Here is a 27,446-nt window from a genome sequence, read left to right as displayed (position 1 = left end):
TAGTAGCCAAGCTATTTGTGTATTTTGCCGAATACATTGCCTTTGTCCTTCTTAAGAGTGTATGCTTGTCACGTTCCATATTGACATAGAGTTACTGTCACATCACCACTAGTAGCCAGAGGAATTTTATTAATTGTTAAGTCAGGGAATGGGCTGCTTTTTAATTTGTTTTCTTTCTTTCTGCAAGTCAATAAAAAACCCCTTTCAGAAAAGCCTAGGTCCCAAAAAGTTAAAAACAAAATCCAGGGACAGTGGTGTTGATTGAGAGGTAGGTCAGAACCTTGGAGAGCTCTGGAGAAAGTGAGGAGACCATCTCCAGAAGCTGCCGTGGCTGGCCCCAGACTAGATTTTTTTTTCTTTTTTTGAGAAGGTGGTGATTCCACTTTGCTTATTGTCAAGATATGTATGATTTAAGAACATAAGCCCTTTTTGCTCCAAGCATGAGCTATGTCCATAGAATCATTTGGTGACTTAGAGCTAAAGTTTTAAAAACTAGAGGAAATGCTTTTCTTCAGCACATTTTGCAGGTCCTCCAGGCCATTTCATCATTCTGGATTCCTCAGGAGGGGGTCTTCTGGGATCAAGGTAAAGATAGCCACAAATAGGAAGAAGAATAAAAGAAGCATAAGACTTCAATGATGTAGATTTCAGTACTTACTAGACTAGACCCTTTTTTCCAAAAAGTAATTTTTTTTTTTTTCCAAGTGCCATTTTAGGTAAAACTTCAACAAAACCCCAATCCAGGAGTTCCTGTTGTGGCTCAGTGGACATGAAACCTGACTAGTATCCATGAGGATGTGGGTTCGATCCCGATCCTTGGCACTGCTCAGTGGATTAAGGATCCGGTGTTGCTGTAGCTGTGATGTAGGTCGCAGAGGCAGCTCAGATCTGGTGTTGCTGTGGCTGTGGTGTAGGCTGGCAGCCACAGCTCCAGTTCGACCCCTAGCCGGGAACTTCCATATGCTCTGTGGGTGTGGCTCTAAAAAGACCAAAAAACCAAAAAACTGAAAACCCAAACCCAACCCAACCCAACCCAGACCAAACCAAACCAAACCAAAAAGAAGGGCAGAGCGTTCTGGTTAGAGCAGGTTAAGATGTTGGAATGCCTTCTACTTGAATTACCCCTGGCTGCAGCAATAGCCACTGAGCGTAGGCTGCAAATTGCTGCATTTTACCAGAATACGTTCAATTTACTTTGCAAACACAGTTCTTAAGTAGGTGTGAGGATTTAATTTAAATGTACTTCCAGGAGTCCTTTTACTAGCCCATATTAATCCCAGAAATGGCCTTATATTGGTTGTCTTCTGAGCTATTCATTTGGATGTCATAGATTTGCATCTCTTTTTAATTAGCTTCTGTGCTTCTAAGAACCCACTGAGTTTTCAAGACTGTAATTAGCAACCACTTCCCAGAACATGGCAACATTCTCAAATCTCAGACTCAATAGGCCCTGCTTATAAGAATGAAGAAAATCGTTAGAATATTTGAAAATAAAGCCGCCGAGGATGATAACACTGCCCTCATTAAAATTTTGCCTTACCAATATTTATTTCTGAGAGTGCCCTACAAATTATATTGGAGCAGAATACAACTATGGTGCTCTTTCCCCTTCCACATACCCCTTCTGTTCTAATAGTTGTCTCTTCTCAGATATAAATCCCCACACATTAACTACAAGTGAACTATAAGTGATAGGATTGGAACTGCTGTGCTGTCTTTTTTGTTAGCCTTGCGACCATAAATAAAGGAAGGATAGTTTTATGGAAGAGAAAATATGCTTGCCCTGTATAGTCCCAAAGTTCATTTCTCGTAATTCAGCTTTCCTCTCACCCACTCCCAAATTTATGCTGTGTTCCTCTAAGAAGTTAAGAAGTTGGTACATTTTAAGAAAGTAGGAAAAAAAGGTTTAGAATAATTTCATTCATTTTAGATGATATGTTAGAGTTTTACATACTCAACCTTATTTTAATACATAGTGTAGACATTCATTTATGATAATGATCGGTCCTCTTAAAAACAGATCAAGCAGGAGTGCCCGTGTGGCTTAGCAGGTTAAGGATCTGGCATTGTCAGTGCTGTGGCCCAGGTTCGATCCCTGGCCTCGGAACTTCCTCATGCTGCAGGTGTGGGCCAAAACAAACAAACGAACACAGATCAATAGAAAATTTACTTTCGTTATCTTTTGTATCCTCTGGATGAAGTGACATTTAAAAGATTCATACTGTCCAGCTATAGCTGTTAGAAAAGCAAGATGTTGGACTTGTGAGGCTCACAGCATAGCTACTCGGGGCTGTCTCTGCAGTGGCTCTGGTTCCTCCTGGCCCAGGAACTTCCACGTGCTGTGGGTGTGGCCACATGTTTAAAGAAGAAAAAGAAGAGAGAGAGAAATGTAGGCGTTCCCATTGTGGCTTAGCCGTAATGAACCTGACAGTGTCCATGGGCTTGCAGGTTCGACCCCTGGCCTCGCTCAGTGGGTTAAGGATCCGAGTTACCATGAGCTGTGGTGTAGGTCGCAGACATGGCTTGGATCTGGCGTTGCTGTGGCTGTGGTGTAGGCCAGCGGCTACAGCGCCCGTTCAACCCCTAGCCTGGGAATCTTCGTATGCCACTGGATTGATCATTTTTGTAAATGAATGTCTACACTATGTATCAAAATAAGGTTGAGTATATAAAACTCTAATATATCATCTAAAATAAATAAAATTCTTTTAAACCTTTTTTTCCTACTTTCCTAAAATGTATCAACTTCTTAACTTCTTAGAGGAACACAGCATAAATTTGGGAGTGGGTGAGAGGCAAGTATAAATGACTCTGTGTACATTTTTGATCTATAAAGATTTCCTCCCCTTATTTTTTTTTGTTGTTTTCTGAGATACGTTCCCAGAAATAGGATTTCTAGGGGTGCTGAAGTATTGAGAATGACCATTTTAAAGACTGCTTGTACCAGTTTGCATCCTCCTGTGTAAACGTGTCCTTTAAGCTACATCTTCACCGGCACTAGGTATTCGTTTAAAAAAATTTGTGTTTAAGACATAACCTTGTTTCTAATAACTCTTGCTCGATTGTGTTCTCCTGTGAGAAATGCTGGCTGAGGAGCCGGCCACATCAGTAAGTCCTGTGGGAGCAAGAAACAGTTTGTGGGGCTGAGGCCCTGTCTTGGAGGAAAAGTCAGGCGAATGAGTTCACACTAAGACATGATCCAAGGGGCTAGTTGAACCATAAGGAGCAGGGTATGAAGCTTCAGCGAGTAGAGGAGGAAGCTCCAAGTGAGCAAGGCCAGAGGTCCTCTGCGGGAATACCCAAGAAGGGGCAAATGTGGGTGCCTTACGAGGTCCCAGGGTGGCTCCTGGGGGATACCAGTAATTTTCTTGAAGAGGGGGGAGATCTGATAGTAGAGGTTGGGAGGGACACTTGTTTTTTCCTTTTTCTTTCTTTCTTTCTTTTTTTGGCTATTTTATGGCCACAGGTTCGGCATATGGAAGTTCCCTGGCTGCAGGTCTAATTGGAGCTGCAGCTGCCGGCTTACATCATCACAGCCACAGCCACAGCCACAGCCACAGCCTCGCCAGATCTGAGCCACGTCTGCGACCTACATCACAGCTTGGGGCAATGCCGGATCCTTAACCCACTAAGCGAGGCCAGGGATCCGACCCGAATCCTCATGGATACTAGCGGGGTTCCTTTCCACTGCGCCACAATGGGAACTCCCTGGAGACTTACTTTTATCTTTATATTCGTTTACGCTGTTGACGAAAACACTATGTCTTTTACTATGTGTTTATTACCCTTTCAATATATATATGAAAAAAAGAAATTGGGAAAAGCACATTTCTTTGTTTATTAGTAAGGTTATGTACATTTCATATATTGTTTTTTAAGTTTTTATTGAGCTATAATTGACATTACGTTGTATCAGTTTTGGGTATACATTTGATTTGATATGTGTATGTATTGCAAAATGAAAACCGCAGTAAATTTAACTTCCATCACCACGCAGTTGCAGATTTCCTCTTTTTGTGATGAGAACTTTTTTTTTTTTTACTGCCTTTTATTTTTTATTTTTATTTTTTTAATATATATTTTTTTATTTTCCCACTGTACAGCAAGGGGGTCAGGTTATCCTTACATGTATACATTACAATTACATCCCCCCCCCCCTTTCTGTGATGAGAACTTTTAAAATTTACTCCCAGGAACTTTCGAATACACGGTACAGTATTGTATGTTGTGTAGAATCCTAGACAATTGCGTAAAATTTTGTAGTAACAAGTTTCAAATAATTTTTGAGACATGTCTAATTTATTGATGTCCTTTTTTCCTTTTCTTAACTGACATTTTTATTAAAAGCTTTATTTTTGTTTATTTTATTTTATTTCTTCTTGGCTGCGCCTGCAGCAAGTGAAAATTCCTGGGCAAGGGATTGAACCCGAGCCACAGCAGGGATGAGAACCACTGCAGGGACAATGCTGGATCCTTAACCCATTGTGCCACAGGAGAACGCCAAGCTTTATTTTTTAAAATAAAGTTTTTTCCTTTAGATTTTTTTTTTTTTCCCCTTCATTATTAGACAGTGATGGTTGTGGGACTCATTCACTAACTTGCTGATTTCCCTTCTTCATCTCCCCGAAAGTATGAACCTAGCATGCTGGTTCCCAACTTTTTTCATACAGAGGCATCCTTGTGAATGAATTCGCTTCAGTTTGGCTGAGAAGCCTTGTTTTGCGTAAGTGAGATGCGACTTGGGGGTAAAGTGAGCGAGGCCTCCGAAAAAGTTACCCCTTCCTGGATTTGTCACATAAGGAAGCCCCAGATGGAGCTGAGGATGGGTGGGGCTTTTCCAGGTCTGCCGTATCACTGTTTGGGGAGTCTGACAAGTGTGCTGGAGCATGTTTATGAGACATGTGGGATGGTTGAGGGTCATGTGAACAGGAGCCTCTATCAAAGCAGGCAGCCTGGACCCCGAGCCAAGGTGGTGAGTCCGGAGTTATCGCTAGACCTGAGACAGGTTGTGACTACAAAGAGGCAGATGCCAATTCTTTGGGTAGAAACTGATATTTTAGCGACTCGAATGGGGAAGGGTGGCAGGTTTCCCTTCTGTATTGTCACGTGTCTACCCTGGAGTCTTGCCTCTCTCGTTAACCAGTATTGAAAAAGCACCGGCTGATCCTTGGCTGAACTGCACCATAAATGTTGAGAATGAATCAAAGTTCTTAACAGTAGTTGATTCTTTGGCTTTTGCCTATTTTATTGTCTTTTATCACTGTCTTCGAATGCAGTTTTCTTTACCCTTTTCTGTGGCAAATATGTCCTTTTTTGTCCACTGCCTCCTCTTCTTGACCACTGTCATTTTTGATTTCCTCTTTCATGCATTACCAAAAACAAGTAGAATAGGCACTTTGCGCATAGAGAAGCTTATTTTTCTCTTTTTTGTAAAGAGGCCTCTTAACTTATGCTCCCCTCATAAGTTTGGGCATTTTTCTCCAACTCCTACTCCAGAGAGTGGAAGACCCACGATCCTGCATTGTTTGACCTGTTTTTACAACATGCTTTAGTTTCAGGAAGTGAGCAAAATCTGGTGTATCTTCTGTGTTCTCCCCTTCTAGGCCAAGTAGTTCAAAGCACAAATTACTTAACCTGTTGAGGGAGTCATGCAGGAGTAGTAGAGGAATTTATATCATGGTGAGCACACCCCTGCTTCCCTTGATGGGAATGTTTTTCAGCGAAGTCATTTCCTGGTGTCGTGTGTGCATTGGATGGCCAGAGAGGTCAAGTGCAGTTCCATGTGTTGGGAGGTTGTGTTTAATGCAAAGGGACTGTTTGGCCTGTCTCTGCTATGCATTTAACAATTAGATTGAATCTCTTGAAATGAATTCAAATTGGAAAGAGATGTTTGCCAGTTTATAGGCTTTCATAATGTTAAAAAATGGTGTGGATAATAGGCTTGTAACTTGCCAATAGCTACAGAGAAATGACAGAATTAAGAGTTTAAATTGAGGCAACTGAAGCTTTTTCTTTCTGTACTGGAACAAGGACTTGAAAGGAATATTTGACCAAGAAATGGAAGATTGTGTATCTTTCTTGTTTATCAATGTTTCATGAGCATCTCTGAAGGAAATGAATAGCAAGGTACAGAATGATCATTTTAAGTTCTATACTATGTTGTTATATCCTGTTGGTACTTTGGTTTTTTTTTTTGTTTGTTTGTTTTTTTTTTTGCTTTTTAAGGGCCGCACCCACGGCATATGGAGGTTCCCAGGCTAGGGGTCAAATTGGAGCTGAAACTGCCAGCCTACACCACAGCCACAGCAATGTGGGATCCGAGCCACATCTGTGACCTACACCACATGCTCATAGCAACACCTTAACCCGCTGAGCAAGGCCAGGGATGGAACCCACAACCTCATGGTTCCTAGTCAGATTCATTTCCGCTGAGCCGCGACGGGAACTCCATATCCTGTTGATACTTTAAATGCGATCTTGAGTAACCCATGGGGAGTTTTCAGGCTCTTGAGGTCCAAAGGTTTGCCAGTGAGGACCTGGTACTCTTCTTATCCAATCCCTTTAGAGCAAGGACCGCTTTCAATTCACTGTAGGATGCTGAGGCTCTTAACTTTTTCTCCTGTTCATCAAGTCTTTATTTGGATAGCCCTTAAGACCTATCTTTCCTATAAGTAAAGAACATTTAGTGATATTTACACTGTCATTTCATCCCTAAAACAGCCCACTCAGTGGAGCAAAGTAATTACTGGCCAGGGATTGAACCTACCCCACAGCAGCAACCCAAGCCGCTGCAGTGACAACACCTGATCCTTAACCTGTGAACCACAAGAGAATTCCAAGGATGTATTTCTCTACCTTTTGCTTATTTTCTTTTGGTGGAAGACTTTTCTGGTGAGATTGGTCATTATATTAATGAATGTGATTTTTTTGGATAAATGCGTCAACATCTGGAAGATCTGCATTAACTCAGTAAATATTTTCTAAATGACCAATACATGATGGCACAAAATCCTTCATGAGTAAAAGATCCATTTAGGAGTTCCTGTCGTGGCTCAGTGGTTAACGCATCCAACTAGAAACCGTGAGGTTGCAGGTTTGATCCCTGGCCTCGATCAGTGGGTTAAGGATCCGGTGTTGCCATGAGCTGTGGTGAAGGTTGGCGGCTACAGTTCTGATTGGACCCCTAGCCTGGGAACCTCCACATGCCACGAGTATGGCCCTAGAAAAGACAAAAAAAAAAAAGATCCATTTAAAGTACAGGATAGACAAATGGAGTTTAGTGTAAGAATGTGAAATATCCATTAGTATAGTTTTAGTTGTACATTTCAACTAACCATTTAGCAACTAGCACTTGTTGAGTTTTGGTGTAGTATCAAAGAAGACTATCCAGAATTATTTGAAAAGGCTATTAAAATGCTCCTCTTTTTTCAAAGTGCATATTTGAATGAGGCTGGATTTTCTTCATATACTTCAGCCGAAATGATATAGTCAACATTGAATATAAAACACATTTGAGAATTTAGCTCTTTAATTAAACCAGACATTAAAGAGATTTGCAGGAACATGAGACAATGGCATGGCTCTTGTTTTGGAAAATGCAGTTATTTCAGTAAAAATGTTTTTATGTTAACATGTAGTGGGGTTGTTATTTTAAATGAATTAATATTTAAAAAAATTCAGCTTTCATTTTTAATACAGTAAATTTAATCCATGTAATTCATACAGATAGCCGCTCTTTGGAGTCCTCAATACTTTTTTTTTTTTTTTTTTTTTTTTTTTTTGTCTTTTTAGGGCCACACCTGCAGCATATGGAGGTTTCCAGGCCAGGGGTCTCATCGGAGCTGTTGCTGCTGGTGTATGCCACAGCCACAGCAACACCAGATCCGAGCCACGTCTGCAACCTATACCACAGCTCATGGCAACGCCGAATTCTTAACCCACTGATCGAGGCCAGGGATCGAACCCGCAACCTCATAGTTCCTAGTTGGATTCGTTTCCGCTGCGCCATGATGGAAACTCCCTCAATACTTTTTAAGATGTAAACGACTCTTGAGACCAACATGTTGTGTAAGAACCTCTGCTGTAGTCCTGAAGTAGGGACTTGGAGCCAAATTGCTTAAGTTAGAAACCCAGCTTCAGACGAGATACTGAACTACTTACAGCCTCTGTTTCCTTATCTATAAAATGGTATAATAATATAACTTAGAAGGTTGTCATAAGGATTAACTTGAATATACGAAAAGTTTTTAGAACTTATGTGGTACTCACAAGCTGTATCATTTTCACTTATTGAGCACTTATTGTATCTGTTCTTTCCTTTACAGATGCTCAATTTCTGGATTTCTAGAGATAGGCTGACTTAAGTTCTTCTTAACTTCTTCTCTGTCCCTTTTTTCTCAGCGTCAGTGGTTCTCAACCTTTGCTACATGTTAGAATCACCTGGGGAACTTTGAAAAAAAAAAGAGACACCTCAATACTCAAGACACACCCCAGATTAATCCAGTTAAACCAGAATCTGGAGGTGGGGAGGAGGGCCCAAGCATTAGTATTTCTAGGTGGGTCCATCATGAAGTTTGAGAACCACCACTCTGAAGCCTGAGATTCTGTCTTGGCTTCCGTGTTCTCTAATCCATTAGCTGATTTCTCTCTCCCCTCTTGGGTCACTGGACTTGGAGGGTGTTAGGCGTTCTTGCTCCTCAGTGCTGCTGCCAAGGAAATTGTGGTTCCCTGAACACCCAGCCCCAGCTCTGAAACGCAGCCCTCAGACAGTAGGCCTTGTTGTTACTTAGAGACATTCTTCAAAAATGCTAGCGCGTGGCTTGTTGTTACTTTCTCAGCATTACTGCTCTTGTCATGATGCCAGGCGACTTATTTTTATTTATTTATTTATTTATTTTGTCTTTTTGCTATTTCTTGGGCCGCTGCCACGGCATATGGAGGTTCCCAGGCTAGGGGTCGAATCGGAGCTATAGCTGCCAGCCTACGCCAGAGCCACAGCAACGCAGGATCCGAGCCACGTCTGCGACCTACACCACAGCTCACAGCAATGCCGGATCGTTAACCCACTGAGCAAGGGCAGGGACCGAACCTGCAACCTCATGGTTCCTAGTCGGATTCGTTAACCACTGCGCCACGACGGGAACTCCCAGGCGATTTAATATTCATGTAAATGCACCTTCCAACCTTCTGGCCTCTGAGTCCCTGACTTCCTTTCGTCCAGTGGTCTTATGCTCCAGGCTCCTCAGCCAGCCAAGCTCCTGTCTTTCAGATTCATTCTTTTTAGCATCTCAATTCTAACAGTTCTTCCAGCTCACCAGGACCATTGGTCTGGCCACGTTTTCACTAACTCTCTCTTCTCACCTGCCTTTGCTTTTTCCTGGCATAAAGTCCGTAATTATAATCGTTCTTTTGCAAACCCTCTACGATCTCTTGCCCGTCTTCCTTCCTGCCTTCCCTCCCTCCCTGCCTTCCCTTCTCACCACCCCCTTTTCTGTACTCATCTGGCAAAATGCCAGCCTTTGTTAAATCCAAATTCCATGCACTCCACTTGCACTGCACCAGGCAGGGAAATTTATGCTAATTGGTCTCACTTAAAAGTCACACCTCCAAGTTCATTGGAGCTTTTAATGCTAGCAGGATTCCTCCTCTATTCCCCTGGTCCATTTTTTCCTCCTCCAGTGCCCCAGTCCATTTACTGTTGATTGTTCTAAATGACTATTTCACACTTCCTTTTTTTTTTTTTTTTTTTTTTTTTTTTTGCCTTTTCTAGGGCTGCTCCTGCGGCATATGGAGGCTCCCAGGCTAGGGGTTGAATCGGAGCCGTAGCCTCCAGCCTACGCCAGAGCCACAGCAACGCGGGATCTGAGCAGCTTATGCAACCTACACCACAGCTCACGGCAACGCCGGATCCTTAACCCACTGAGCAAGGCCAGGGATCAAACCCGCCACCTCAAGGTTCCTAGTCGGATTTGTTAACCACTGCGCCACGACGGGAACTCCAGTATTTCACACTTTCTTCTCAAGCTTCCAATATCCCGTCCTTCTTCCTCACTCTCTGCTGATGCCTTTATTTCATGGAGAAAATGTGAGCCTTTGGGAGAACCACCAAAAGCTCCTCTCAACACACAGAACAAACAGCCTGCCTGCATTCGTGCCCCTAAGTTGGTGTTTGCTCCTGTTCCTGCTGATGGACTCTGTGCTCATTTCTAAGGCAGCTCTCTTGGAGTTCCCATCCCGTCCCTACCTACGTGACCATCTTCTCTGATGGGGTTCTGCCCCCACCCCCTTTCCCTCAGCTTGTCCCCCTACCCCCCACAGGGATAGTCCATCAGGCTGTAAACATCTGACCAAAGCTTTCTCTTGACCCCACATTGCCTTCTAGTTAACCGGTTTGAATTGTCTGTCCCAGCTTTCTGCAATTTCTTTCCACCCATCCTCTCTTTAAAAAAAAATTATTAAACTATAGTTGATTTGCGATGTTGTGTCAATTTCTATTGTACAGCAAAGTGATTCCGTTATGTATACATACATATGCATATCTGTATGGGTATATTCTTTCACATTCTTTTCCGTTATGGTTTATCACAGGATAATGAATATAGTTCCCTGTGCTGTACAGTAGGACCTTGTTGTTTATTCGTTTTGCACCTGCTAAAATCTCCACAATCAAGCTTTTATTTCACCAGAATAGCACTTGTTGAGCCTACCACTGACCTGTCAAAGCCCCAGCCGCCAGTCCCTAGGCCTCATCTTACTCATCAGCACCGTTTGACACGGTTGGTCACTTCTTTCTGATGAAGCCCTTCCTTCATCAGGTTTCAGGGATGCATGATGTATTCTTCTCAGTGGCATGCAGTACTATCTGATATTGTTTATTATTTACTTAGGCCCATGAAACTATAAGTTCCTCGAGCACGTGTTCTCATCACTGCCTAGAACAGAGGCTGATACATAGTGGGTGCTTGATTATTTGATGAATGAATGACTGTGAGCTTAAAAACCTCTATACACTTATCAGATCTTACCTCACACCCAGTGCCTTTCCTGGTCATAAGCTATCACAGCGAATTTCCGTCTTCTTTTTCTCTGAACTTTGCATTTCCTAATTGTATTTTCCCTCGTCCCTGCTTCATTCCTGTCTTTTTTCAGGCTGAACCACTACCATGTGCTTATATTTCTGTGGGGTTCTAATGTTTACAGAGCATTTATTTATGTCTGGTATTACAGATGCAGATGGTCTGTGGATCTGAGTCGAATGACAGTAGCATTTAATGCTGAATTTAGGTGCAGATGGAAAAAATTAAAATTATAAAAGACTAAGAAACAAATTAAGTCTTCCAGGGCTAAAATTATGGTCTTCTAAGAGATTTAGGTTTCTTGTTTTGTTGCTACCCTACTTGATACTTTACTGTTTCTGCCTGCCCACAGTGGAATTCTTACTTGATATTCTTTGAAAATTTTCAGAAGGCAGGCAAAATCACCGAGCTCAAAAGACCCTTCTAATTTCAGCTCTGAGTTTATCGTCAATTAAGAGTGGTCTTTTCCCTACATAGCCACTGTGGGAAACAGTATGGAGGTTCCTTAAAAATATTAAAAATAGAGTTGCCATATGATCTAGCAGTCCCAGTCCCAGGCATATATCCAGACAAAACTATAATTTGAAAAGATGCATACACCCCAGTGTTCTTAGTGGCACTAGAAAGACATGGAAGCAAATTAAGTGTCCATCAACAGGTGCATAGATAGAAGATGTATTGTGCTCATGGACACACACACACACACACACACACACACGCACACAGTGGAATACTGCTCAGTCATAAAAAAGAATGAAATAATTTGCAGCATCATGGGTGAACTTAGAGATGATCATACTAAGTGTAATAAGTCAGGAAGAGAAAGACAGTTACCACTGATACCACTTATATGTAGAACCCGAAATATACAAAGACACTTATTTGCAAAACAGAAACAGACTCACAAATATAGAAAACAACCTTATGGTTACCAAAGGGGAAAAAGGAATAGGAGAGGCATAAAGTAGGATTTGGGGGGGTTAGTAGATTAAAAACGACTGTATCTAAAATAGATAAACACAAAGTCCTATTCTGTAGTACAGGGAACTATATTCAGTATCCCCTAATAAACTATAATGGGAAGGAATATGAAGAAGAATCTATGGATATTTGCCTAACTGAATCGCTTTGTTGTACATCAGAAACTAGTAATAACATTTTAAATCATGTATACTTCAAATAGAAAAAAGTAGCCTCTTTCCCCGGAGGTCCCTTAGTGTCTCAGTAGTAGCAAACCTGACAAGTATCCATGAGGATGCGGGTTTGATCCCTGGCTTCACTCAGGGGGTTAAAGGATCTGGCATTGCTGTGCGCTGCAGTATAGGTCGCAGATGCAGATCGGATCCTGCATTGCTGTGGCTGTGGTGTAGGCTGGTAGCTATAGCTCCGACTGGACCCCTAGCCTGGGAACCTCCATATGCTGCAGGTGCGGCCCTACAAAGCCAAAAAAAGAAAACGTAGTCTCTTTCTCTCGATTTTCATCACACTTTTCCTCTCAATTGATGTGCTGATAGGATACTGAGTTTGTATGAAAATTCATTCGTTGCTGGTCTTTTTGTTTTTGGCTTCTACAGAACCTTGCCTCCTGGAATCCATCAAATCCTGAATGTCTCTTACTTGTGGTGAAGGAACTTGTGCAACAGTATCACCAATTTCAATGCAGCCGTCTCCGTGAGAGCTCCCGCCTCATGTTTGAATACCAGACATTACTGGAAGAGCCGCAGTATGGAGAGAACATGGAAATTTATGCTGGGAAAAAGAACAACTGGGTAAGGTTTTTCGAGAATGGGAGAAAAAGGTCACTTTATCTGTAATAGAATAAAACAATCAATTCCGTCATTCATTTATGATAAACTCTGGTCAGTTCCCCATTTCCTTAGATAAACATGGTTCAGGTTGCCTGTATGCTTTCTCAGCCTCACATCCGCACCCCCTGACTTCTGAATATCTGGGGCTGGGGATGGGAGAATGCAAATTATACAGATGCCCAGGCTATATCTTTGAGAAGCCAGATAAACGTTAAGGTTTCTTCAAAACTCTAAATTATCAGAAAGGATATAGTATCCCAGTCAGATGAGGGAGATTGCTAACTCCGGAGGTAGCTAGCTTACATGGGCTGTTTATAATTTCTTTCTATGTACGGATCCTTTAAAAAGGCAAGTCACAGGGAGTTCCCTTCGTGGCTCAGTGGTTAATTGACCTGACTTGAATCCATGAAGACGTGGATTGGATCCCTGACCTCGCTCAGTGCGTCAGGGATCTGGCATTGCTCTGAGCTGTGGTGTAGGTTGAAGATGTGGCTTGGATCCTGCGTTGCTGTGGCTATGGTGTAGGGCGGCAGCTGTAGCTCCAATTCAACCCCTAGCCTGGGAACCTCCATATGCCACGGGTGCAGCCCTAAAAACCAAAAAAAAAAAAAAAAAAAAAAAAAAGCAAGTCAGAGTATATTACTCCTCTGCCTGGAACGTGCCTATACCTCTCGTGTTCTTCCACAGCAAAAGACACAGTCTGTGAAAAAGCTCTGTGTGACTCCTGCCACCACCATCATTCATTCCTTCTCTCTCTTCATCTCCTACTTTCCTTCCAAAAATAATCAGCTGCAGCCACACTATCACCCTTTGCTGTGCTGCAGACACGCCAGATATGCTGGTGCACTGGGGTGTTTGCATAGCTTTCCCACTGGCTGGTATATTTCTCCCGGATCCCTATACAAGGATAATAACGTTCCTCCTTGAAGTTTTTACTCATGTCACATGTTCTCAGCAATCATGCTGACCACACGTGGGTATATATAAAGATCCTGCTTTGAATTCTTTGAATATATCCCATGAGGTAGGATTGCTGGATCATATTGCTAACTACGTTTTAATTTTTAGAGGAGTCTCCATACTGTTTTTCATCATGGCTGCACCATTTTACTTTTATCCTAGTGCAGATTTCCAGGGTTTTAAACTATTATTTTGAAACTTTAATCTGTTCACATGGATAGTACGAAAAACCTAGTTTATTTATCCTCTAGACCCAACATTTCTCTAAGTAATCGACTTAGTTGTCCTCTCCAAAGAGATGTCAAATTAATTTGGCATGATTTCTTCTTGGCGAACCTGTGTTGTCTTTAGTGCTGGTAGACTCCTTTAAAGACAGGAATTCCTGGCAAACTAATTGTCTTCAGTTTTTAGAATTTTCCTCCCCACCTAATTTCCCCTTTTAATATTAAGGCTGCATTTAAATATCCAGTTTTATGGCACCATTTCTGATCTAAGAATTTTTTTGAAATCATGTTCATTGGTTTAGCTAATACTTGAGTTGTTCTTCTGGGCGTAGAAGTTTAAATTCATTTAAAGTAGCTAGATAGGAGTTCCTGTCGTGGCGCGGCGGAAATGAATCTGCCTAGGAACCACGCGGTTGTGAGTTCGATCCCTGGCCTGGCTCAGTGGGTTAAGGATCCAGTGTTGCCGTGAGCTGTGGTGTAGGTCGCAGACATGGCCCAGATCCCACGTTGCTATGGCTGTGGTGTAGGCCGGTGCCTACAGCCCCGATTAGACCCCTAGCCTGGGAACCTCCATATGCTGACAGGGCGCCCCTAAAAAAGGACAAAAGACAAAAATAGAATAAAATAAAATAAAAAAGTAGCTAGATAGTTTGAATTTATAGTATATTTAAAACTTTCACTTTAGTGTTGTTGATTCTCCATTCTCTACTTATAAAACATGCTACTGCTACATTTACCCCAGTTTGTTTTTATTTAGTATTGAGTAAATTGTAAGCACTAGGGCAATGGTTATGGACTCAGGGAAGTAAAGAAACTGAGAATCGCATAATACAGCAGGTGGACAGTTAGATGTTAAGCTTAACAGCAGGCCAGCTCTAGGGAAGACCCAGTGGAAGTAGAAGTTGAGACTCCAGGAGTAAAAATACAGGCGAATGAAGTAGTTCCTGGTCCAGAAACAGGTTATAAAGGAGTGCCTTGAGGGAATGAACACATTCGGGCTTCTCATGCTGGTTCAGGAATATATCAAAGGATGGTTTACTAATAGAATACAAATCCAGACCACGAATTTGGTTGACACACACACGAAACCCTAGCAGAAAGAGAGGACTTTGATTTTGAGCCATGATTTCTTAAATCAGGGACTGTATTCATTTCCTATTGCTGCTGTAAAAGAAATTTACATAAACTTGGTGGCTTAAAACAGCACAAATTTATTATCTCAGAGTTGTGGTGGTCAGAAGTCCATAATGTACCTGTGGGCTGAAATCAAGTTGTTGGTAAGGCTGCTTTCCTTCTGGAGGCTTCAGGGCAGACTGTTTCAGGGCAATAAAAAAACGGGCAGATGTGTCTGGGTTCTTATCTTTGAGAAATTCTGGGGAAGCCGAAAGATCCTGGGGACCGTAGAAAGTAGAAACATTTTGGAGATTTTTTTTTTTTTTTTTTGCTTTTTAGGGTTGCACCTGTGGCGTCTGGAGGTTCCCAGGCCAGGAGTCAAATCAGAGCTACAGATATCGGCCTACACCACAGCCACAACAACACTAGATCTGAACCGTGTCTGCAACCTATGCCACAGCTCACGGCAACGCTGGATCCTTAACCCACTGAGCGAGGCCAAGGATTGAACCTGCATCCTCGTGGAATACTAGTCAGGTTCATTACTGCTGAGCCGCAAAAGGAACTCCGTTCTGGAGATTTTTAAAAGCAATTACATTCAGGTGTGTAAATGGATATTTGCAGACATTTAAGTAAGAATGCAGTAGTGAGTCGGAACAACAGTTGGCTGAGAAACAGTCATGGCAAATTTATTTTACCCTTTTAAGGAAGGGGAATTCACTGACTTAGATGATCTCATTTTCAGTAAAGCATTCACTTGTTCTCCCTTAGTATTCCACTGACTGTATGTTCCTTTCTTAGTCGTTTGAATCTGTGGAAGAGCTACACTCAAAAGATTGGAGATACCTCTTGTCAGCCATCAGCTTCTTCCTTTGACCCTATTTTGTTGTTTTGGTAGATTTTTGAAAGGCATGCTTTTCAGTCTTTCCAATAACACAGCTTGAAAAGATAGTTATTATGAAAGGCTACAGAATCAATTTTTAAAATTGTTTTTATACTTATATACTCTGGACTGCTGGGCCAAACCTATAAGATAAGTATGGTGGGGCTAAGTCAGTGTAGGATGATATGGAAAGTCTGCTAGGCTAGTTTGGGTTAAAGAAACAGCTCCTGACTTTTGCTCTTGGAGGTGTTAAAATTCAGTTAAGAAGACTCAATACGTATTTATTAAAAATGAAATAGCAATGCTGGCTCGGTAAAGTCTGAAATGGACTGTACCGCCTGTGTGTGAATTCAGAAGCAAACCCAATCCCTGAGGAATGGAGTATCGAAACAAAGGCTTCAGTGATGAACTGGAACTGACCCAGACCCCAAAAGGAAGGTGGACAGAGACAGCGCTATAGGTAGAGGAGGTCAGTGGCTTTTATGGTTGTAGAGAAACTTAGAGACATAGCATACGTGGGCAGTGCGAATTATAGGCATATATATGCCTGGCTTACCAATCAGTAAATCACACCTGTTGTGTCTTATTGGAATATGGGAGCAAGAGGACCTTTTAATAGGAGATAAATTGTTTTAGGAAATAAATTGAAATTTGAAAATCAATATACTCTTTAAATAAAACGTAAGAATCAGTCCGTTCTTCCTGGGCTAAATATGAATTCATGTCTTTTGGTTCTCCTGTTCCTACTGGTCCCTCTGATAAATATTTCTGACCTGAGTCTGACACTGTGTATAATGACTGAACACCTTTGGGGTATGAAGTCCTGTATTCATTTGAGAAGATGGTGACTTCTTGTTTTCACCTTTGTCATCACTGAATTTTTCTTTCTGCCACAATGTGTTTACAGTCTTAAGCTTCCATTTCTGCTCTAAAAGTGTGAGGCTCTTACCTCGAGATGCTACTTCCATGTTACTGTCAGGTGGCAAACGGAGAAATGGAAAAGCCATGTAGAAGGAAGAGGGAGAGGGCTTTGATCCGCCAGCCCTCTGCCAGGCAGGTGGATTTGAAACGCAGGGCTCCCTCCTCACCGCTGCAGAGGCTCTTCTTTTTCCCTCTGCTTCCAGTTAGAGGGTTTTAGCAAGTACCCACTTGAAAGTAAATATTTTTTTTTAAATACAACCTTTTTATTAATTCTCTGTCATGGTCTTTTTATGAAGTCATCTCTCTTACTGCTTTGCTTGTCTCTTTTAAATGCCTAGAGTGTTTTGTTTTGTTTTTGCTTTTTAGGGCCACACCTGCAGTATGTGGAGGTTCCCAGGCTAGGGGTCCAATCAGAGCTGTAGCTTCTGGCCTACACCACAGCTCACGGCAACGGCGGATCCTTAACCCACTGAGCAAGGCCAGAGATTGAACCTGCAACCTCATGGTTCCTAGTCGGATTCGTTTCTGCTGCGCCACGACGGAAACTCCACCTAGAATTTTTAATGAGGAGAGTTTTCAATAATTGTATTGCTGGTTTTGTCATTTTTAGTAAACACCGTTTGTTGTTGTTGTTGTTGTTGTTGTTTTTTTAAACCAGGAGAAAACAGATACATTGGGATGCAAGTTTACCTGGTCAGAATGAAAAATACTTATGTTCCTGCATGATCAGAATTGTTTTTAGAAGATATATTAAATAATTATGGGCTCGGTAGAAGTTGCAAATAGTACAGAGAGGTCTCGCATACCCTTCACCCAGTTTCCCCCAGTGGTTATATTTTACATAACCAAGAAATTGCCATTGGTACAATGTATGTATATGCCATTTTATCACATGAGTAATTTCCTGTAACCACCGCTGCACTCAAGATACAGATCACCACAAAGAGCTCCCTCCTGCTACCTCTTTGAGGAGAGTTATTTTTTAAGATTAGAATTTTCATTTTGATGAATGTCACAATGTAGATTATAGATAGTAAAACTATATTCACTATTTTGGTATAACATATGAAAATAAAATTACATTGTAAGTTCTCTCAGTGGGGAAAACCTAAGGTCTCACATTATATGTATCAACTACCTTGTCAGGATTTCCTCCATGTATCTGTGTTATCTAAAGAACCCGTGTTTGTTAATAGTAACAAAGCACAGTAAGCAAATTTGCGAATTTTTCTTTGGCTTTTGTTCTAATTCCCAGAACTCAAAGTTAACCATACCTAATATTTTGATCAAAGGCATTTTTTCCTTTCCTGCTATGCAATGAATGTTTCGAGATGTTCTAAAACCACATATTTTTTACATATTTTACCCATTAAAGAGCACCAGTAGGTGATCTGTGAGATGAAACATTTTTTTTTTTTTTAAGCAACTGATCTTTTCCTTTTGTGGGTATTTTCTGCATAGAGATATATCATGGAGAATGTGAAACAATTACATCCCCCCCCCCCTTTTTTTTTGTTGTGTTTGAGCATAAATCCCAGTAAGATCTTAAGAGCTTATGGCTTATAAATTAAACTCAGGCAACATCTAAAACTATCTTGCTGAAAAGAAAGGAGCCATTTCATGATGGCTTCTCATTCGAGTTAATAACTTATGCTTCTGTCATCTCTTGCTGGGATGTTACATTTGAAGGAAAGGTATATGAACAGTGTGAAAAGATAAACTGAGATATATTAAAATTTTTTGAGAGTTTACTTGAGCAAGCATCGAGGCAAGGTGGTTAGAAGGTTTCTATGGTTAAGAGTCAGGGGGAAGGTTTTGATAGAGTGGAACTGGAAGCAAAGCAAGGAAATTGTTTGATTGGCTGTAGCTTAAGTGGTTGCATTATTTGGGAAGGACTAGTTGGCTGTTGGTGATTGACTGTTCTTCCTAACCTTGAGGCATTTACAGAATTGATGCTGGCTGAGGTTTCATTTTGCTTAAGTCAGTTACCAAGGAATTAGAGCCACCTCATTCTAATGGCCTCCTTGTTTGATGACTTTTATGGCTGTGTGGTTAGAGTGTAAGCTCCTCTAGGGCAGAAGCCATTTGGAAATATGTTGGAGGGAGGATGATCTGGGAGGCAGAGCTTTGGATTCTCATTCTGTCATTAGCTTTTTTGTGTGTGTGACTAAAGATTTTCCCTGTGTCAGTTTCCTGGAGATAATAACTCTGTCACCCCAATCTTGACATAAATATAAATTAGATCCAGTGTGTGGAAAGCAGGCAGAACTAAGCAAACAAGGAGTTGTGTAATACAGAGTATTATTATTTTTCGTAGCCTTGTGTGTATGTACTTGGAGTAACTTATTATATAGTAGATGCTCAATAAATTGTAGTTCAGCGATGGTTCCTGGATCATCACTTGAAAACGCCGTTAATCATCAAGTGCCGTGTCTGGACCAGAGGAAGCTGAGATCACCAAGGTGCACAGAAAGGATGGAAAGCGAGGGGAAAGGGAGAGTGACTATTTGAGAAGGAGAGGGTTGCTTATCTTTCCAGGAGTAGTTTTGGTGGCACTCTCGAGGATGGGGGCACAGATTTCAGGGTTGCAGGAAGGGAAGTGGTGAAGTTAAAGTAAAGACAGTAGGAGTAGACAGTATTTAGAGGAAGAAGGAAAAAACACACCAGCTGCAAGAGGCAGTGGGGTCCCATGTTCATTCCCACGCACCAGGCGACGTCTACCAACCTGCCTGTCAGGAGTGGTCTGGGTTCATGGCACTTGGTAGCTTAGGCAGGTCTTCAGGTATTTGTGACAGGGAGGATCTAACCTAACACAGGAATTAATGTTAATGGAAAAATGTCTTGAACAGCACTGTCCAATACGTGAGCCCCTGGCCATACGCATGTGGCCGTGGAGCACTCGAAATGTAGCTCATCTGAACTGAGATGTGTGCAAATGTGAAATATACAGCAGAGGTCAAAGAATTGGTTCAAAAAATGATCTCACTAATAATTTTTTATGCCAATTACATGTGCAAATAGTAATATTCTGGAAATACTGTAATTTCACCTCTTTTTCTTTACCTTTTTATTTATTTATTTCAAAAATGTTTCTGGCTGCACCTGTGGCACATGGAAGTTCCCGGGCCAGGGATCGAATCTGAGCCACAGCTGCAGACTGTGCCACAGCTTTGGCAATGCCAGATCCCTCAGCCCACTGCGCTGGGCAGAAGGCTAGCCTGCACCCTGCAGTCAGATTCCTAACCCACTGCACCATAGCGGGAGCTCCTCTTTACCTTTTGAAATGTGGCTACTAGAAAATGTTCAGTATCTCAGATGGCGTGTGAAATGTGGCTCTGGTTTGTGTGTTGAGTTCTCCCTCTCCGGGACAGCTGTGGTCTGGAATGGTGGGAGAGGAGGACGGGAGCGTAAGAGAGGGGCCAGAACACCGGGAGGATCTGGGATCGGACCGCCTTTTTGCCTTTCCCCCGCTGGCTGTGCGGATGCAGCAGGTGTTCTGGTGATGGCGTCATCTGTAAGTAGCAGGGAGTACAGGGGGACTGCTCATGATTCCCCTTTAATTTATGCCACTCGGAGTTAGGCTCTGATGGCCTTTGACCTGTGACAGGGATAAACCTCTGGGTGCTTCTTTGGAAAGGGAGTAGTGTGGTAGTCAGATCTGTTACAGTCACTTCTTGGAACTGTCCAAATTTGTTTGTTTTGTTTTTAACCACATGGGACTACTGCGACTTGAACATTATTTAAAATAAATGAACTTAGGACATTTTTACTGTTTTGTGCGGTGGAACTGGTTATGTTGGCTTTTGACCTGTATGGATCAGTAGGAGTCCTTTGGCTCTTGCTCGTCATGGTTTACATCTCTGGTTTTTATTTTATCCGCTAAAAGTAGTGTGTGTGTGTGTGTGTGTGTGTGTGTGTGTGTGTACATGCACTTAATTATTTTATACCTCAAGACATTTAAAGTAAATATGGTAGCTTTTTCAATCTTACGGACTTTTAAAAACACTTTTAATACTGTTTTTTTAAAAATAATACAAGTATCAGTAGAAATTCAAGTTTTCTTTTGCAGCCAGACGCATCAAGTAGAAAAGACCTGGTTTTATGGAAACATGACACGCGGAGGCAACCCTCTGCCTGTACCTCGCAGAGCAGCACGTGAGGAGGGCTGGAGTCGTGCCACCTACTTGTGTTTGCCAGGTCCCTTGTTTGTCTGAAGTCTTGGATGCTTTGTCCCGTGTTTGGATGGCACTTAGGTGTTGGGAGCAGCCCTTCCACGATTTCCCCAGCATGGCGAGAATTCTCCGAGGGTCTTCAGAGGGGTTTTTAAAACCTTCTCTCCATGGAATAAAAGAAAAAGGATGAGGCATCTTGTGTTTGAACTGTTCCATAAGACAGCCCCGCAGACATTTTTATGGCTTTTGGGAAATGTGCAAATAATACAACCCTGCCTCCTCTTAAGCATTTCTGAGTTTTTCAGTTCTTTTTAATGAATTTATGGTAGCACTAACTTTTTCACTGTTGAAACTGTGGCAATTGTGTTGATTAGGTCAGGAGGCACCTAAGCCAAACAGAATTCTCGCCTGGGAGTTTGGAGTTAGTTCTGAGAGAGTGAGATTGGTCTTGTTATGAGTAGCTGGTCTATAACATGTAAATCAGGGAGCTTTTTTTTTTTTCCAGTTGAGTCAAAAGAATCAGAAAGTGGTAGATAGAGAGAGAGTAACATGAAGCACAGAGAGAGCAGAGAGCAGAGACAAAGAGAATTCTGAGGGCTTTAGAGTCCTTTGAACTGAGGTTGGGCGGCATCTTTAATCTTAGAGTCCCTGAGTCGCTTCATATCCTTTTAATAGATTATCTTGTATTTGCTGAAGTTAGTTGGAATTCTGTCACCTGAAACTGAGTCCTAACTCAGTTCCTTCCAGAGCCTCCTGTAAGTCTTTCAAAGCATTACGTTGTAATAATCTGTTTGTCTGGTCAAAGATAGATGTTAAGCTCCTTGAGGGCAGAGACTGTACTTTGTTGGTCTTGAGGTTCCATTACCCAGCCTGGGACGCGGCATGGTAGGTGCTCAGGAAATGTTTGTTGAATAAATGAATGAGTGCGTGAATTATGAGCATCTTCTTATATATACTTCTCATTTTAATTTTCAAATCTCTTAAAATTTTTTTTGAGTGGGCATGTATTCATATTGTTCAAAAATCGAAATGTACTCAAAGATATCAGTGAAAAGTCTTCTCCCATCATTGTCTTGGGTCCACACAAATCAAACTACCTTCCTCTCCATCTCCCACCCCAAGTGAGCACTGGCGTAGCTTTTCCTAGTGTAGCTTTTCAGAGTTTCTTTATGCACATATAAACAAATGCATACGTATATATTTGAATAGCTATGAATATATGAATATATCTCCCCCCTTTTGATGCAAATGGTAACATATATACTCTGTTTTGCACCTTCCTTTTGACTTAAAATAGCTTAGAGTCTTTTTCCTTATAAGCACTCTATTTAAAAATAATTGTAGGAGTTCCCTTTGTAGCTCGGCAGGTTAAGAGCCCAATGTAGTGTCTGTGAAGATGTGGGTTCGATCCCTGGCATTGTGCAGTGGGTTAGGATCTGGCATAGCCACAAGCTGAGGCATAGGGCATGGACGTGGCTCGGATCAGGATGATGTTGCCGTGGCTGCAGCTCTGATTCAGCTCCTAGCCTGGGAACTTCCATATGCCACAGGTGCAGGTGTAAAAAGAAAAAAGAATGTATATTATTACATTACATAATTGAACCATAATGATTTAATCTGAATCCTGTTGCTAGGCATTAAAGTTGTTTTAAGTCTTTTGTGATTGCAAATAATACTGTAATAAATAATCTTGTCCATGTCCCCTTGCATGTGTTGTTCAAATATGTCTGTAAGATAAATAACTGGAAGTGGAGTTGCTGGATCAAAGATTTTATGTGTTTATAATTTTATCACCAGAATGCCCTTATAAAGTTTATACCAACTTATTAACCCAGCAGCAATCTATGAGAGGAATGGCTTCTCCACAGTATTGCCAATCATATATTAAACATACTTGCAGTTTTCTGTCAGGCTCCACTTTGTATAATGGCCAGGTAGCTCCTGTTGGACTGATCCATCCACAGATATAAAGCCATTTGCTTCAAGGCACTGGAGAGTGATCAGAAGCAGGCAGGTACTAGATGGGGGTACTTAAGAAGGGAAAGCAGAACTTATGGGACAAAATAAAAATAACTTATAAGCATGAAAGTGAAGTCGTAGAAGGAGATGAGAGCAGAAAAAGAAAGCAGGAAAGTGTGTGATTAAATAATGCCCAGATATTTCCAGATATGGTGAAAGACGTATATTTACAGATTCAAGAATCTTACCAAACCCCAACCAAGACAAATGTCAGGAAAAAACAAGGCACATCATAGTCAAAATACTGAAAACCAGCTGTAAATAGAAAATCTTAAGCAGTCACAGAAAATAACACTTTGTATGTTGGTGAAAATTATTTGTGTCACCACCAACTTTTCATCAAAAGCAGTGGAGGTGATATCTTTAAAGTGCTGATAGTCTTCTGCAAATCTGGTGAAAAATGATGTTCAATTTTTAAAAAATTAACCAATTTAGTGTGTTTTTGTTTTGTTTTGTTTTTTGTCTTTTGTCATTTTAGGGCCACACCTGTGGCAAATGGAGGTTCCCAGGCTAGGGGTCTAATCTGAGCTGTAGCTGCCAGCCTACACCACAGCCACAGCAATGTGGGATCCGAGCCACGTTTGCAGCCTACACCACAGCTCAAGGCAATGCTGGATCCTTAACCCACTGAGCGAGGCCAGGGATCGAACCCAAAACTGTGTGGTTCCTTGTCGGATTCGTTTCCACTGCACCACGATGGGAACTCCCAATAAACTTAGTTTTAAATTTTATTTTTTCCCATATGTTTGAGCCATTTATATTTCATTTCTGTATATCCTTTCCTGTTATCCTCTTGTGTGTTAAGTCTCTTTTTCATTAAGAGCATTAGCTCTTTCTGATGGAATTGCGAATACACTTTCCTCAGTTTGTCAGTTGTCGCTTGACTTCCCTGATGGTTGGTTTTTTGCCATCTGGAAAATTTTTATGTTCAGGTGGTCAAGTTTGTATGTCTTTTCTTTTGTGCCTTCTGAATTAGTCATTGTCTGTTGCAAGGTTATAAAGACACTTGTCAATGTTTTTTTCTTTGTGATTTCACTTTTTACACTGAAATCCTTAATCCACTTGGGCTTTCCCTGTATATACGATGTGAAATGTGGATCTAAGTTGGTTTATTTCAAGATGGCTGCCCGCTTGTCCCCCCCTTCCCCTCCCGCCCTCACTAAATCTCTTGGGGCTTATTTCTGGACTTTGGTCTTTCTGTTGATTTAACACCAGCACTACTGTGCTGTAATTATTGTGTCCTTACGTGATGCTTTGCTGTCTGGTGTAGCTAGTCTCCTCTCATTGCTGTTTTTCTTCAAAGTTTTCCTGGCTGGTATTGATTGTTTATTTTTCCATATGGTCTTTCAACTCACTTTTTTAAAAGTTCCCTCAAATAATGAGCCCCAAAGTCTGGACAGGCGAGGTCTTCCTGAAGTGTGCTCTCAGAGCACTCTGCCCTTTCATGGATAGTGTTTTTCTTAGGTTATAATTTATAGGAGTATTATTTCGATTAGTTTCTGACTCACTAGACTGTAAGCTCTAGGAAGGCAGCTTTTACTCAGTTTGCAATGCCTGGTACAAGGCCTGGCCCATTTTAAACTCTTAATCCACAGTAGTGGATGGCTAGATAAATCTTGAGACATGAAGTTGAGCTCTGACTCTTTATTACTCTCTCTGTGACCGTAGGCAAGTTTCTTGACTGTTCTAAGCCTCAGTTTTCTCATTTCTAAAGTAGATTATAAATGTGTATATTCTTCTTTAAAAATACTGTTTGCCTTCATGGTCTATGCCAGGAGATTGGATATAGTTCCCTGTGCTATACAGTAGACCCTTGTTGTTTATCCACTCTAAAAGAATAATAAAACAGGTATAAATGAATTACATATACTGGATGGGGTTTGGGGAACAAGTAAATGATATATCTTAGAAAACATTTTTGTGAAGTAGATGTTCTGATGAATTAGAACCGTTAATTAGGCCACTAACTTTGGCCTTCCTATTCACACATAGTGAATAATTGTGCATTTATCAAGAAACAATCTCCAGATTTAGGCTTTTGGTTGTCAGAGTCCATCTGAAGAGTCATTCATCCCAGGCTATCCCCCAGCTCAAGTTGTAGTCATTCTTGAGTATTTCCTAGCTTTTAACCATCTAAGTAGTAAGAATAGTCAGTTTCAGATGACAGCTTGTTTGTTGACAGCCAACAGTCTCCAGGAAAGGAAGGAAAATGTCTCTCCGCAGAGCAACCTGGGTTTGGAATCCACTCTGCCTAAGCTGTCTACCTGTCCCTTCTAAAAGGAAAAGAGAACTGTGACACAGCTGCTGTGACCAGGAGAAAAGCTTAGACCTAGTAAATTGCCAAACCTCAGCGTTGTTAGCTTACGTTACTTGCCAAAGGATTGTAACTAGTAAAAAGGAAAGATGTGCATATTTACTGCTAATGCTGGGGAAATTGCCATTAAGGCAGTTGGCAGAGCGGCTGACATTTTAACAGTCATAGGTCAGATCCAGTCTCCATCTAGCCAAGAGAAGATTTGACCAAGGATTGACAAAAAGCAAATCAAATGATTCTGTTCACTTGGCTGCATCTAAATGTCTCATTTTCGGCTTACAGGAAAGATTGCTATGGAAGCAATCTTTGACGTTGCAACAGAGTGGCCGTAAATTGCTTGAATAACTGTTGGAACGTCAGATGCAAAAACACAGGGAAAGTCACTGTCTGAGATAGAACTTGAGAAGGATTTTTTTCACTTGTGCTTTGCTCCCCAGATAATGTTTATGGCTCCGATTTGACATTAAGATATGTTTTAAATCACCATTTACTTGGTTTCACAGAAAAAGATTCGCTTACAAGTCACAAGAAAAACCAGTGGTGGCAGTGAGAACTGAATTCTCGAGCCTTAGTCTCCAACATTCCCAATATTGTTAGAAACAAGTACTGTTTTCTTCCTCCTTTCGATGGTGATATGAAGAATGTACAGTAAGCTTGAAAGTTGAAGATCATGAAACACTTTTTATGGCTTCCAGTGGATCAGATTCTTCAGTTTCTTTTATTATGAATTTGGTCGTATAAATCAGCCCATTGCTGATAAACACACATTTATATTCGTCCTGAGATCAACATTTCTGTTATTAGGAGTTTAGCTGTGTAAATCCGCCTTTTGCCAATAAACATAAATTTATATTAGTTCTAGGATCAACATTTTGAGAAGGGATAAAGTAGGGATCGTCTGAACATTTTTAAAAGAACCTCGGTCAAAAATAGCCGGTAGAATAAAAATACATTGTACAAACTAAAATAGGGCAAAAGAGCCAAAATGCAGTGCATGGACTAAAATAACGAGCAGTTCAGATGAGTCCAAGTGCTAAATATGTAATTATCTTTCCAATTACCTTATATGTACAAGAGTTCTTTTAATTTTTTAAATCTCCCATTCCATTCCTTTTGTTGTTATTTTCAAAAATACATGTTAAGTAAGAGCCGTCGAGGCTAACAATCTAAAAGTTTTGAGATTGTCAACTTAACCTAGAGATGGCTGTTTATTGATTGGTGGGAGGTGGGGTGTTGACCCGTACGAACTGAAAATGAAGACATTGCGTTTGATTTATTGTTGTCTGTCCCATCAGCACCCTTCCCCAATCCCCTCTCCTCCCAGATCGCTTTGGAAAAGCTGTCTCGACATCCCCAGGAACGACTTAGCAAATATTCCCCATAGATGCAGTAGCCGCCTTAGTGTTCACTCCTTTTGTGAATTGACTGTTGCCCATCCCAGGGGGCTCTAGAAATGGCTACACAATGGGGAAGAGTTTCTGGGAGACCTCAGCTTAGTATTAGCGCTTGTTTGTGTCAGTGACACTGGCTTTGCTTTTTCTAGAACTTCCAGGCACATCCCCTCATGAGGCCCTTTTACACTTGCTGTTCTCTCTGCCTGAGATGTCCCCCCACCCCCCCACCCCCTTCCCATTGCACACAGTTTGCTTCCTCGCCTCTTTCACCTCTTTGCTCAGCTGTACCCTTGTCAGACTCCTCCGTGAAGGAGCTCAGTCTTTGTCGTTTGAGAGTTTTGAGCAAAGGAGGAACTTATGCTGACTGGTGTGTGGAAGGGCTCATTGGAGCAAACTGCAAACACGCAAGGACTGAAGCCATGAGGGTGGTGGCCGTGACCCAGGCTGAGATAATCATGGCTCAGATGAGGTGATTGCAGAGGTGGTCAGAAGTGGCTGGACCGAGGATAGAAACAGGCAGTAGAGTCCCCAGGGTTTGCCACTTTGAATGTGAAAGAGAGAGA

The 27,446-nt window shown here is 41.5% G+C and overlaps 1 protein-coding gene across 2 annotated transcripts in view; it reads left to right on the top strand.

The window, feature by feature from the left end:
* The window catches only part of BABAM2 (BRISC and BRCA1 A complex member 2), a 431,165-nt gene that overhangs the window by 114,832 nt on the left and 288,887 nt on the right, over window positions 1–27,446 (top strand). For both annotated transcript variants that reach the window (XM_021088348.1, XM_021088349.1), the window contains exon 5: window positions 12,650–12,844. In XM_021088348.1, coding sequence (XP_020944007.1) covers window positions 12,650–12,844 — 195 coding nt within the window. The remainder of the gene's footprint in view (window positions 1–12,649; window positions 12,845–27,446) is intronic.

The sequence above is a fragment of the Sus scrofa genome, chromosome 3 (genome assembly GCF_000003025.6).
Source record: "Sus scrofa isolate TJ Tabasco breed Duroc chromosome 3, Sscrofa11.1, whole genome shotgun sequence".
Classification (NCBI taxonomy): Eukaryota; Metazoa; Chordata; class Mammalia; order Artiodactyla; family Suidae; genus Sus; species Sus scrofa.
Note: the sequence above shows the minus strand (reverse complement) of the source record. Positions and strands in the feature narration are given on the sequence as shown.